Raw genomic sequence first — 14,444 nt, 5'->3', positions numbered from 1 at the left:
ACCAGAAAGTTGCTAATTGAAAAAAGATACACAATAGACAGTAAATGTCAGACCCACAGGGTAAAAAAAACTACGATTTGACACCAACATAGCAACTGTAAGCCAGCCTGGCCAAACCTCAGAGGCAGAAACCCCATCAACACTGCCTAAGTTTTGATTTTATGGTTAGACTCGCTCCTAAAAATAACTAATGACACACAGAGAAAATCTAAGGATAGGGAAAACTAGTTGCAGCAATGAAGAATCCTGCAAGAAGCTGCTACATTCTCTAATGCGCCAACAAGAGATTTCAGATTAGTTATAAATCTTTCAGCTTGTCCTGCCAGAACCCTGCCAAAATCACAAAGCAAGGTCCACGGTGTGGGTGGGATCTGCAGCAGTTTTGTGGCCTCACTCTGTAGCATTCACAAGTGCAAGTGTCCACTCGGCATGGGGACAGCGAAGCTGGAAACAACGACATCCAGATGCCCTGCCCATGTCCACTGGAAGTGCCATGCTTTCTATGTTTTACCTGGAGAATACAAAGTCTGAATTTACCACAGGCAAAATTCTAGCCATGTCTTTAAGCTCGCAATTATCAGCATGTTCTCAATCCCATTCCTCACTCGGTGGTTGCTGAATATTTTTTGAGTTACTGGAGCACTGAGTAATGGAACAAAACTATCACAAAACCGACGGAACACCAAAACAAGGCTCACAAACTAGGAAGCACCATTTGTTCAGGTTTCTTGGCTTCCAGACAAGAGGAGACATGAGGGAAGATGATCTTTCCAATTCCACCTGGGAGCACAATGCACCATCCAGCCTGCATGCTTCAGTGAAAAAGCATCCAAACCAAAGTGTACCGTTGGGAGATATTTTGGCTCTTATTGGGAATTCTCGTCCATTTAACTTCAGTTGGGAACATATCCATTAGCTAAAATGTTGCCCAAGACATGGAAACAGCCCAAATATTGTAGTTATCCTGAGGAAATAATGGGAGCCCAAGAAGATCCCAGTTCCATATCTTTGCTTGCCAGGCAAAATAAGTGCTGAAGCACATTTAAGTCAAATAAAATGCACGTGAGCTACTATCTTCTCCTGTTAACTAACTGGAAAAAGTTTCTAAAAGCAGGTTCCTTAAATCCTAGTTCCTTAGAAAAAATACATTTATTTTACCCTGAAATTAGAAGGTAACTGCTAATAAAAGAGATATTATTAATGTATTTTAGTACGTTCTCAATTGCATGTACAAGATGCCTGGTCATGCAGTCTCACAAGGGTCATGTACAGAAACAACTACTTCATGTTGATTGGGCTGTATAAAATGTAGCAACATTTAATTAAAAAATTAAATGCATAAATGCAAATAGGCCTTATAGACATCTTGGATCTACAGCTTACCTTTTAAGAACCATTTAATGTAGAGTAACATGTGCAATAATATAATATAGTATCTCCAAACTCTATTGCATTTGCCTTTTAGATAAATTAAGTGCTACACATCTAGCAGACCGTATCCGTTGTCTATAACAAAACTTAATTGTGAATTCAGTCTTCTGTTGCACAAAGAAAAATCTCATTAAAGAACAACCCTTTCCCCGCTCCTTTCTCAGCAAGGGTGCAATTGCTAATTGCCAACTGCAATGACTGCAGAGACGAGGCGCCCGGGAGGGGACGGCGGCCAGAGGAGGAGTGTCGCTGGTGGTAGAGGGGTGCGCGCTTCTGTGTCAAAGTTCTCACTGATTTAGCTTGAAGCTGATGAAGTCGTCTATTGCACAGCTCAATCTCTTTCAAAACCTTCGGAGAGAGAAGCTAATCTTGCTTTGCATCACTTTGTTGGGAGCAAAAAGCAACGAAAGCCTACCTGGCTTCATTTCAGGGTGAAAAGTGCATGGTATATATAAAGCAGATTCAACAGGCAGAAGACCTGAGCACTCTCTAAAAATTCCATGTTACTGTTTCAATTTGTTTTCTGGAATTAGTAAGAACCTATACCACAAGTAAAAGACACATAGCAAAAATATTGCAAACTCCTCCTTGGAAGCATGGGCATAGCTCTCCTAAGGGAGGCTTCACTTCTGAGTGTATATATATAATCTCTCCTCCCAAACATATTGCAAAATACTGTAAACGTTATTAACTAAAACTGAACAATGCAAAGTATGAGAAAAATCAGATAACCTGTCAGTTGCTCTACGGACAGAACGACTTCTTACATATCATGAATAAAACGTTAGCCAACAGCAGCAAAAAAAAAGTTGCCTTCTGCATCTGTTTTATAGAAGTTGCCTTCAAAGATGACTAGGAGCATTTCATCCCTTGCACAGGGCAAAGGTGTGACACCACAACCTGGAATCATTTTGTACACAAAAGGGTACCAAGTGGACAAGCAGCAGAAACGCGTGTCCCTGTGCCCTGAGCAGGAAGGATGGGCTGGGGGTGCCCCTCCTCCCCGGAGCTTCTCAGCTGGGGGTTCCGCGCCCCGCGCAGCCAGCCACGGCCGGCCTTTGGGGAACGTATCGCGAGTCCTGGCCATGGGACAGTGAATGCAGGCTTGTCAGTCAGCACTTAACTGAACGGGGCACAACACGATGCTCTGCTCCCTTCCCGTCCCTCGGAAACAACACGGATGAGTAAGACGTGGCTGTTACTACTTTCGCAGAATGTTGGCACTGCAAAATGCAAACTTATAGTTACAGTTTTGGCTTTCAAGCCCAGAAAACTAATACGCATTTTGATATCGATTTTAGCTTTCTTAACCTCTGACTGTGAAGCATCACAGAACACTTTGCGTAACATTTTATGTTTGAAAACTGTGGACTATAAATAGCCGTGGTTCCTTTCTCCATAAAGGCACCGTATACCATTTTTTAAAAAAGAAAGCATCATCTTCCTCTAAGCATGTGTTTTACTTTTATAGGCTTGCTGACACTTTTATTGTCAAATAATTTGAAACTGCCAGGCAATGAAGCAAATTACGGCCAATATCACAATGGGAAGCAATCCTTTATTTGGGATATCTGAGCCATGTGTATGAATCGTTCGGATCCAACCACCAGCCCAGCCCACAGACAAGCGCTCGCAGGCTCTTCTCGGGAAGCCTCCAGCGACTCCCAAAGCCAACACGTAAAGCTGTCACCCTCCTGCCTCACAGAGCAGCTTGCGTTGTACGCTCAGAGCTGGAGCTCCTCACCACTGTTATAAAAACAAATTATTCTGCAGTCATTAATGCCGCAGAGCAATGACCGTGGTGAAACCCAGGTGATTTCCTCCTGGTGCAACCCACTCGGTCACCGGGCTGGACCGAGTGTCACCTGCCTGAACCCACGTGCCCCCTCCAGCTCCTCTTCTCGTGACAAAACCCTCCCGTCCCCGAGTGGGTTTGCCAGAGTAGGAATTAGAAAACTGGTATCACCATATCTGCCGTGCCCTCCTCATACCTCTGGTTAAAGGCAAACAGGAATGAATTCTGGTGCACTTTACTCAGTGACGTTGACTGAGGTTTTAGGGTTTGAGCCATTATTAACCAACATACCTATGAGCAGCCACACAGATGAACTGGTGCCAGCCCAGTCCCGGGACAGCAGGAATAAAGGCACACACAACCTTTTCCTCCTCTTATTGCAGTAAGAGCAAGTCACCCCAGCTGGAGATTTTATTCTGTGGGTCTCGCCGTACTTTGCTCCAAGGTCACAGAGAGCGCTCTGTGCTTGACACTGCATGCAGCAATTAAATCTTTAAGTACTCACACACCAACAAAATCCAACCATTTGTTTGGTTAAACACGTTTAAGGCAACTTCAAGCTTATGAGGAACTAGGTATCAGCATTTCTATGAGACACATCTTTGGGAACATGCCAAGTGATTTGGAAATAGGGTGGTTTTATAGCAGACCACAAGAATGAATTATAGTAAATGATATCACAAGTAAGAAAATGGAGAGTTAAATGACACACACTTTTTCATCCATTGCATCCTGACTAGCCAAGAGTTATCAGTTAGAAAAGCAACCCCGAGTTAAGATAACACCGCAAACCCCAACAGGGAACTGGACCAGCACAGTGGGAAGTCCTGCCGTGCCCAGGAAGGGGTTTGTTAGGAGGTGCCCTGCTGTGACCAGCTTCCATCCAACATGGGACAGAAAGCGCTTGTGCTGGCTCTGTCTTGAAGCCAGGCTTGGCTCGCTGATTTCAGGACAGCTTTTTGTTGTCAGCACCCCTGGAGTCAAGAGTAACCTTAGAAAAATGCTAGACAGTATTTTTTTGTGTAGGGAACGGTGTTCTTAAACAAAAACCACCATCAAGTTTTTGTTTAAGCTTCCCGTTCAGAAGCAGATCCTGTAGCCCACACAGGTAACACCATTACAGGCACCAAACGGCTATGTGAGTATTCTTCACCCAGCTGCCACTTACATAACCGTGTGGCCCCACTTTTTTTGTGTTTGTCCTCAGCCATGTCTTTTCATCTTGTCTACCTTCTCCCTGGCTTTCCCACCTTTGCTCCTCTTGCAGCACTGTCTCACTTAAGGCTTTCCCAGACTATTATAGATAATGGGAGGCTTGTCTCAACGTTCTCTCACAGAAGATGACAAGATATGCCACTAAGCTTTGCTCAGATAGGAAAAGGAGGAAAAAATAAAATAAAATGTGTCTACAGTGAATTTTGAGTGAGAGAGGACTGCATGCCTGTACCTCCACAATGCCAACAACAGAGACTTCAGTGGCTGTAGCAAGAACATACAAAAGTTTGAGCTGGCTGGGTTAAAAAAAAAAGGGAAAAAGAAAGAAAAAAAAGAGAGAGCAACCAAACAAAAAAACCTTCTCCAGTCGTTTGTGCCCTGCACTGCCCAGGGTTTCCTCGCACAGTGAGATGCAGAGATGCTCCCAGCAGCAGGGCAGCGGCGTGGGGCAGCAGGAGGGTGCGCTGCTCTGCCCGCCCCCCAGGGAAGGGTGCCGCTGCTCTGCCGTCCGTCCCCACTGCCAGGGAAACACGGTTCCTCACCCAGGAGCTGTGTGTGCAACTGGCCTCTCTCACAGCGATTTGAGCCAAGCAGAAGAACTTCAGATCCATTTATCTTGCCAGATACAAAGTCTCAATCTCATTGAAATCACCAAATGAGCTGCACGTAAGAGCTGGTTCAGTAAACACCTACTTATTCTAGTAAGATTTTATGTGCTATTTTCACACAAAGGTTAAGAAATCCCTTGTTTACAGTATTTATCTCTTTAAGAAATCTAAGACAACAGCCTTAAGCTTCCACACTAAATAACCAATTTCCATGATCAAGTATAACCCCTCTTCCACTCCCACGCAGTTTGCATTTTTGCCTTACTAAAAATGTTAAGTTTGCAAGAGCAAAGAGCCAAAAACCTTTTGATTGGCTTGTTCACAGCTAAGTTTGCCCCGAGTGCCATCTCCCAGTGTTTCTGCTCAGCAGAGGGATGTCTCCAGTGCACACGAATATAGACCTGGGAACCCCGAGCTGACGTTGCTGGGCAGGCGGCGGCAGAGGCTGCACAGGGAGCGGGAGGCAGAGCCAGGGCCGCCTGCTACCACTGCTGCTGGCCCACGCAGGCCATACCCCAGAGACCAACGCAGTCCCGGGTGAGGTTCTGACAAAAGGGCTACCTGCTTGACTTGTCTTTTTGCTGAATGGGTGATTTTTTTCTGGCTTTATTATCCTAATTATTATCCATCTTTAATTGGCATATTTAATAAGCACCAGTACTCTCTTTAGCAGAGACAATTCTCTGTGGAAAAGTGAACCTGACAGAGATGGCGGCAAACCCAAGTCTTGGCCAGACATCTGGCTCAGAAGCAAACACAAAGGGTGTGCTGGAGACTACCTGTACCTTCCCTCTGAGCCGTGCTGTGGTTTAAAAGTCAGGCAGACTCCCCCTAAAATGGCATTTTGACCTAAACAATTGAGTTCTCCACACCAAGAGCAAGGAGAAAGACACTGCTACTGAAATCCATCCAAGATAAGCAACGTGCATCAACAGTACTTCTGTCATACTTTATGTGCTTCTGTATTAAGAAAGACCACCATAAAAAAAGGATTACATTAAACGGCATTTATAAATGATCAATATTAAATCAACAGATATTAAAAAATACTATGTTTTACCCTGCTTGTTTTCTTTAGAGAGATGAACACCCAAGTCAAATCAGCCCAACAGCAGCCAAAGCAACTCCACGCGCTCAGGTCCTTTCAGACGACGCTGGGAATGCTAAGCTACAACTACGACAGATAAAACTCATGTGACAATTAAAAGGACATTTCACATACACTATAGAGAGCATAAAATTAAGAGACCATAACACAGTACTTAAAGGAAAGTTAAAATTTGTTCCAGCAAACACGCTCTTAATACGTAGCAACCTCTGCTTTGGTTAAAAGGCTTACACATTTCTGACAGTCGGCAGCCTCATCGCCTGGATTAACCAGCACTAACAGAACACATATTCAATTACAGCAAAATTATTGTTAATTCTAGCAAATATATTTTTCTATTTTTAATCAAATTCAATTTTTCTAGATTAGCATAAAATTAATATAGTCTATAGGTACAACAAAAGGAAAAATACCTACACTTGATGAAAATAGTGTATATTAATCAAACCAGAGGAATCAAGCCAAAGGAATTACTTCAGAAATGGACAGCCAGTTGGTTTTGCAATTAACCAGTAAGTACTAGCAATGTACTTCATATTATTATTAGAAACAAAACCATAACTAACAACAAGTTGTTTCAAAACTGCACACTGAAAGGTTAAAGCTAACCATAATTTTTGCATATTATTACAGCACCAAACTTCAAAATGCATAAAAAAACGCACGAGGCCAAATGAAAATACTAGTCTCACCCACATAAAATAGTTGAGCATTTACATCTGACACATTAATATCCTGGGATCTTAAAAGCAGTGCTTTCAAGAAGTAATAAATACAGTATTTTGTTCCGTAGGATAAATTGTTTTACTAGCAGACAATGAAGTACTTGGGGTGGAAGAGGGAGGACTTCTATTATCTGATGCAAAAAGATTGGTCAGTTCCTGTTGTTTAATGCAACATTGCCCCCACCTGGACAAATGAATTTTGGTTTATAGGTTGGCATTAGAATCATAAAACTTGATAAAACACAGTGTAAATTCCAGAAAAGCAGCAAACCTAGATCACCTTTTGTAGTATACTTTTTTCAAGCTCGCTGAAGCCTTTTAGTTGACTTCTTGAAAGTCTTCTCAACGTTTTCCTGAAATAAATGATAGCCACTCCCTACCCATAAAAAGTCTTTTTTTATTATACACTTACTCTTTCCTGCAAAAGAGAGAATAGTGCATTTTCTACACAGAATACTGTGTAATATTCAGATAAATATGCTGGTAATGGTTTCAATGCCATATGTATACCGCATATGCACATTGTGTGTGTTTACATAAAAGATAAATGCGCATAACTTATACAAAGAATGACCAATCTTTTGATTGTAGAAAACCATAAATAAAATTAGCAAAGTAACTTCTCTTATACCTAATAGAAGGCTTAACCTTCACGAATAACCGTGAACAACTGCATCTGTCCAGTCCTCGCAATAGGCAACTTTCCTTTGCAATATTCTTCACCTTGGAGTGACCAACAGCTCCAGGAAGCCTGAAAACTCTCCTTTGTCTCCTTTGAGTAATTAAAAGATAAAAAGCCCTGAACACCCAGTCCCTTCCCTCTCTGTTTCATCCAGAACAACCTTTCGCAAACACCCGTACTTGCAGTAAAGAAGAACTCCCTAGCACGAACAAAGCTTCTGAAATGACAAGAGGAGGAGCGCACAAAGTTAAATAGGATCTGCTGACAGTGCCAGAAGCTATAATAAAAAAAATATTAAAAGGTCCATCCAAGTGCCCAATGGAAGGAAAGCAGCCCAAGTTTAACACAGGTTGAGTGGAATGCGCACTATCCGCACAAAGGCAGTGCTCCCAGAAGGCTGCCGTGCCCAGTACAACACCGTACCCACACCAACGCAGGGCGCAGCCACCATCCCCTTCCAGCCAGCGCTCATTTTAGTGCCCCCTGGTGTCAGGATTATTCTGACACCTTAACTTTGCATTAGGATATTAAGGAAAGAAATAGAAAAAAAAATATTCGTCAGAGTTAAATTATTCTGATGAAGTTTTTTTGCATCACTGGACTGCCTTCCATATCCCCAGCTCCAGTACTTGCCCAAGCAAACAGCAATAGCTGTTAACAGAGCCCGGCCATACTTCAGACACCTAACAGACGCGTTATGCTAAGATTGTACTTTCACGTAAAACAAACACAGGATGTGTTTCATTTGGTGACAGTATCAAAGCTTCCCTAGTGCTTAAATTCTGGTACTTGGATGCAATAAAATGATTTGTAGGTAAAACTTGTTTTATTGCCATCACCAGCAGGTCGTGGAAACGGCCGTGAGCTTTTGCAGTAGGAACGTCTCGTTTCTCCAAGGACACGGTGCTCTTCCCAACGCTTCCACTGACATCCGTACGCTTAGATCTGAGCGTGTTGAAAGAAACCGTCAAATAAAATGAAAGACACCATCTGATGATCCAACCTGCTTCCATTTGAACTTCTAAAGTTGGTTTTATTTTATAAATAACAGATAGGCCCACTGTGAATACAAGCTTAATGGTCTCTCTCTGAGGTCCGCTGCGCTTCAGCAGCACTCGATGCTGTACTGCCTTATGTACGCTTTCACCCAAGCCCTCTTCATAAATTGCACTCTGGCTGTCACCACGGGGAGGACGAGCATCCCCACCAACTGCCCCTGCCCCACCAACTGCCCCTGCCCGCCGCTGGACCTGCCACGCCGGGGAGAGGAGACCACGCCACTCACCCGGCAGACCTTGGGTGACACTGGGACTTGGAAGGGTATTTCCAAATGTTAAAAATGCTAAGCGCTTCAGCAGAACAGACAACTATCTTCCGTATTTTGCAAAGCCAGAATGGACCAACTAACCCCCAAAAGTGTCACCAAGTGCATGAAGGTCAGTGAAGCTGCCCATAAAGGTTGCTCACTAAGTGCTCAGTTTTCACTGAAAAACATTTGTGAGATGCCACAGAAACACCAACACCGGCAGCTTGTGACACCTGCAGAAAACGCTCAGGTAATAGTCACATCTATTTCACTGACATCTGGGGTCAGGCTCATTTTCTCACATTTCTATTATTTAAGTGCGGGCCTCATCCTGTACTATCAAGCTATTTTAAGATCACAGAAGCATTTTCTATTTGTCAAACGTTGCAGCAGCCCTGCTGATCAATCTCAATAAAACAATCAACTCCCGACGGGCTTTTGGCACACAGCAACGCCAAGAATCCACAAAGGCAGCCTGCACAAGCCACCAGGCAGCAAACTGAACGCGATAAACTATAATTTTCCTGAAAACCTTCTCAAAATCAAAATGTAAAGTACACACTTCAGGTCCAGCACCTCCGATGGTTCCTACACCAAACCACGGAAGCACAGAGGTGAGAAGGGACCTTTCCCTGCCCCAGCCTGCACCTGATCTACTTTGATGGCCAGTTTTCTCCTCCCTGAGAGCCATGGGGTGGCTCCGCACTGCTGCAGCGGTAGGGCAGGGCAGAAGACAGAAGGAAGGACCCAAGGCCATTTGCTTCCTTCACGTTTAGGAAAGCAGATGCCTCAGACGGCAGATGCTGGTTTGCTGAGACCAAGGCTTTTTGCAGAAACACACTGGCTTTGACTGGACTTTTCACGAATGCTGTTTCCCAGGGCCAACTCGTAACTTCCAGCCAAAGCCAGAAATCAGCTTGAGGAGAGCTGAACCCAGAGGTTTCCATCTGCCACGAGGGCTCTCTAACCACTGAACCCGTCTCTGTCCCCAGTGTGAACAAAAGCAACACAGCTGCAAAAAGTCAGAACGAGTGATGCAGGGGATGCCTTTCAATGGACAGGAGCCATTTCCTCTTGATTTTTCCACAGCAAGGAGTTGAATTTATTTGGGTTTTTTTCTTCTTGAGTAGCAACTTTCGATTCTACTCTCTGCCAAACTTTGGAAGACCTTTGGTTATCCAAACTGGAGGGGTTGGGAGGGTGGCTCAAGACCCCCTGGAAGATGTGGTTTGGTTGCTTTCTGGCTCTGGCCTTGGTGGAGGCCTCTCGTGTTCAGGGCAGGAGACTGCAAACTACAACAGGCACTTCTGCTTAGGACTCCACTTTCCGTACCACAAACCGTAGGCACAGCCTCACCGGAGAGCCAGCAGGCGCCGGGCACGCCACCAGCCACACAGCTTGAGACAACGCAGCCCAGGGCTCAGCCCCAAGCCAAGCTCTCACGGGTTTAAGATGACAGAAGAAAATCCATATTTGTACGGTAGCCTGGCCGTACGCCACCACTGCCGGCCGTGAATCGCAACATTCTGAGTAGAAGATTTTATTTAAAGGTAATATCGAGCGAACGGGTGGAGTGGCCAGAATGGCGATTCAGGAGGAGGTCAGCCCACTCATCCATCTGCACAAGCTTTCTGACCATGGCGACAAGCCTCTTGCTTAGGAAAGGGTTTGGGTTAGACCACACAGATGTTATAGTACATTAATCATGTACATAAAACACTGACTTGCTGTTATTGCAATATTTACTTTTAATATCCATATCAGTTAAGTGCACGTACCTATTGAATACCTAAACTTCCCTAAAAATACCGATTTCTTTCTTTGTCAATCATAATGCTTTGTGTTAGTTAGCTATTTTGTTTTTAATATTTTATCGACTGAAAATGACATCCCTGCTTAGCAAGACAGTGCATATTAACAGGAGTATCAGAAGTTCTCCTTATAGTTCTTGCCTTGCACTGAGGTCTTTTAGTGCAGTAGTTGTACTTGTGAAAACGTGGATTACAGTGCAATACCAGAGATGTAATTCCACACCAGTTTCTTACAGAAGCAATAAACCCATGTGAGGGAGATTAATTTTCAAAAATGAACATCATAAAACCAGGCTGTTCTAAACCTGCCACAGTTTTTGAAGGAGAAGTCAGAGTAATAGTCTTTAAAAAAAATAAAATGCAATAGCAGAAGTATTTTTGCTCATGATCTCCTGTTGATACCACCAAACCCTTGTAACTTCTATTTTTAAAAGAGCAAACAATGCATTCACCTGAGCATTTCAAAGTAGCAAAGCATTAGTCTTCCAAATGTATTTTTTCTAATATTCAGGTGCTTTGTTGACTTATTTACTGACACTTACTGCACTCCGCTGCTTTGTACATAAAAAACCTGAGCAGCACATTTCTGCAAAACTCACGAATGTTATTCATACCCACTAAGTAACGTTAAGAAAAAGACATGAAATTCTACTTGAATAATTCAATAAAAATCACACCAAGTACCCAATCCCCGATTCTATTACATGCAAGTATCGGAATCGTTAAATTAGATTTATATCAAAACACTGGCAAAAGCAGAAATAGCCCTTAAAAGCCTTCTACCTCATTTTCACCGAAAGTCAGGCCATTTTTTCCCTATGTTCAGGGCTTCCTAAGATTATCCAACAGAGGGCTCCCAGTAGCTATTAAAAAGCTTAATTGAGAGCCAAATATAGCCCTCTAACACAGACACCCAGATGAGCACACTGTGGATTGAACAGCCTGCTGCGTGTGCACCTGTGCGCCCCGACCCCCCGGTGGAGGTTTGTCAAAGCCCCCGTGAAGCCACCGGGGCAGTGCCGGCTCCTCACCCGCACCCTGCCAAAGGAGGTCATGTTTGCCGGCTGGGTGCGGACAAACCAGAGGGAGAGGCAAGGGCAGCGCCCGCAGTGCGGGTGGGTGCTCCTGCACAGACCGTTTATTTGCTAAAGCCAATCTGCACCTGACAAACTTCATCTCATCAACACAAAGCGGCAACTGGACCGTTTCAGCAGGAGGATGTTGCAAAGTAGGTTAAGCCTTGTTCTCTTTGTGAGGTGGTCACAAAGTGGGGTTGCAGAACAGTGGTTCTGAAATGCTGAAGTGATCAATGTACTCGGTAGATTATGCCTTTCTGATGTTCAGATTTCTGAGGCTAATAAAACCCAATCATTTTTTTAAGATTTTGCCAATACAGCAGGAAATCTGAGTTTGCAAAGGGTCTCGGTATGTGCTTTTGGGGTTGCGGAAGGACTTCAGCCATCCCCTAAACCGTCCTCAGAGACTGGAAGTGAAAGGGTGCTATATACACCCTCTGCCCCGAGGTCTCCCAGTAATACTGCTCCCCTCACCATTTAAAGGCCCAATTTTAAATTCAGAAGATGATGCATTGTGGCATATCTCCTCTCAGTACCATACGCTGAGAACTCCTGTAGGCTACACACTGTTTTTGGAAATTCAATGGAATGCCCCGGCCAATACAGTGTCAGGTTGGTGTGTCCTGCCTGACGGAAAGAGCCTCCCAGCACATCAGCTACTCAAACACAATGTGATCGTAAGGCAAAGGCTATTGTCCTGCCTTAAACTAACCTCAGCATTTGATGGGTTTAATACGCTATTCACCACAGATGAAGATAATACATAAACTACTGTACAAGAAGCTTTCAAAAAAGTTTTACAATATTAAAAAGAAATTACCTATCCATAATTCAGTAAGTTCATCCCGCAGCACCTGCAGATGTGTCCAGAACACCAGCCAACAAGGCATATTTTTTACTTCTGAGATTCAGTTTGTTTTCCATAACAGTTTTTGAGCTTACCTATGATAATGCTCATGTGCTTTCCTCCACACCTTTACGTTCAACTGTGAAAATACATACCTGCACCCTTTTTGCAGGTGCTACACAAGTAACCTAACAGATACCCTCTGCTGAATGTCGGTGAGTAAATCCTCCAAAAGTAACCCTGCACTTTTATAAATGTAGCCTTTTTGACCAAAGTCTTAGGAGTTGAAGCACAAAAGCTATATTCTGCTACACTATACACCACACAATTAGGTTTGTCTTTCAATTTATAGCAATGCATTTGGTGCTTTCATTCACTGCTTTTACCTGCAGCCATACTGCAAATACGTGGACATGAAATGCAAGTAGAGAAAAACTGATGCTATTTGCAACTGTATTATGGCAATGCTAAACTCTAAAAAAATCTTTCAGAAGCACCCTGCCCTAACCTGAACTGAGATGAGTCTGGTCTCCTCACGCATTCAAACGTCTACTTCCAGGCTGGCGTGTCCAGGCACACGTAAGCTTTTGGAAGCTCTAATCCGCATTGCAATTTGATGCAGTTCTTCAAAAGCAGCCAACGCTCTCTCCATCCCCCACCCCGCCATGAGAGCTCAGCTTTGGGTCCGAGGGTCAAGAGCAAACGCAGATGCCAACGTTCTCAACTGCCCTCGTACTGAGAATACAGACATTTCTTATACTGAATTCCAAGTGCCTTTGGCACAGAAGTGTTTGAAAAGAATCTCTCTTTTCCCTTTCAATGGCGATGCAGGTATACACGGCCTCTGGAAGAAGCCTGACTAGTCTATTTTAGCCTGACATTCTATTTTAAAGATTTGGACTTTCATCATTACATAGTCGTCATTTTACTGATTAAGTCCAAGAGTACATCCAAATGCATGTATGGGAACAGCAGTAGTGTAACAAAACTATGAAATGAACTCCAGTTCTTTACTTACCACAAGTCTCCGTCCTCAATAGTCTTATCATTCGGGGCTCCAGCATGGCCGTAGTGTAACACAGACGAGTTCTCCCCACTGAGAGGCGAAAAGAAAAATTAAGTACGATTAATTAAGAAGAACCATTAACATATACAACATGAGAAGGAACAAGGTAAACGTGTGACATTGTAAACATCAGTGTATTCATATATTAAGCACAAAATGTTGCAGTGTGTGAGACCTGCGGCAGGCCCTGCCCCGGCCCGGGCCGTACAGCACACCCTGCAGCTCGCCCAGCACAAACGGGGCCAGAACGGGCACTTTGTTACTCTGGCCGCAAGATACGACATTTCTGCAGACGGAAGTCAGCACAGTTCATACAAACACTTCCACGTCCATGACGGTGTTAAGGAAGCATTTATGCAAGAGTGATTTTTCAACCCATACCCATTTATTTCCTTCTGGACTTTCTTTAATTACTAAGTGACGTGTTTCCTAATGTGAGGTTAAATATTCTGAGGCATAAAAACCAAACTTCCACTGAAGTCACATCTGACATGTCTGAAACGCTCTAGGAGTCACTGTGACTGGAAAAAAAATGAGCTGTGCAAGTTCCAGTTCACCTCTGGCAGGAGCATCGCCTGGCCTCTGCTGGAGCGGACACTCTGCTCGGGGCGTGCGCAGCACTCACCCTCGGCAGCAGGAACAGCCATGAGAACTGTCATTCTGTTTGTACCTCCGATTAAAAATCACATTACAAAGATTTTTCTTCCTGGAAATCTTTCAGACTAAACTGCTGATTCAGCGGAATAAAACATCTCCAGAGAAGAATGGACCCTT

The 14,444-nt window shown here is 43.8% G+C and overlaps 1 protein-coding gene across 3 annotated transcripts in view; it reads right to left on the bottom strand.

The window, feature by feature from the left end:
• Positions 1-14,444, bottom strand: part of PEPD (peptidase D) — a 133,854-nt gene that overhangs the window by 37,049 nt on the left and 82,361 nt on the right. For all 3 annotated transcript variants that reach the window (XM_074582945.1, XM_074582946.1, XM_074582947.1), the window contains one exon: positions 13,623-13,700. In XM_074582945.1, the coding sequence (XP_074439046.1) occupies positions 13,623-13,700 (78 nt within the window). The remainder of the gene's footprint in view (positions 1-13,622; positions 13,701-14,444) is intronic.

Source organism: Larus michahellis, chromosome 4 (assembly GCF_964199755.1).
Source record: "Larus michahellis chromosome 4, bLarMic1.1, whole genome shotgun sequence".
Taxonomy (NCBI): domain Eukaryota; kingdom Metazoa; phylum Chordata; class Aves; order Charadriiformes; family Laridae; genus Larus; species Larus michahellis.
This window is presented reverse-complemented; position numbering and strand designations above follow the sequence as displayed.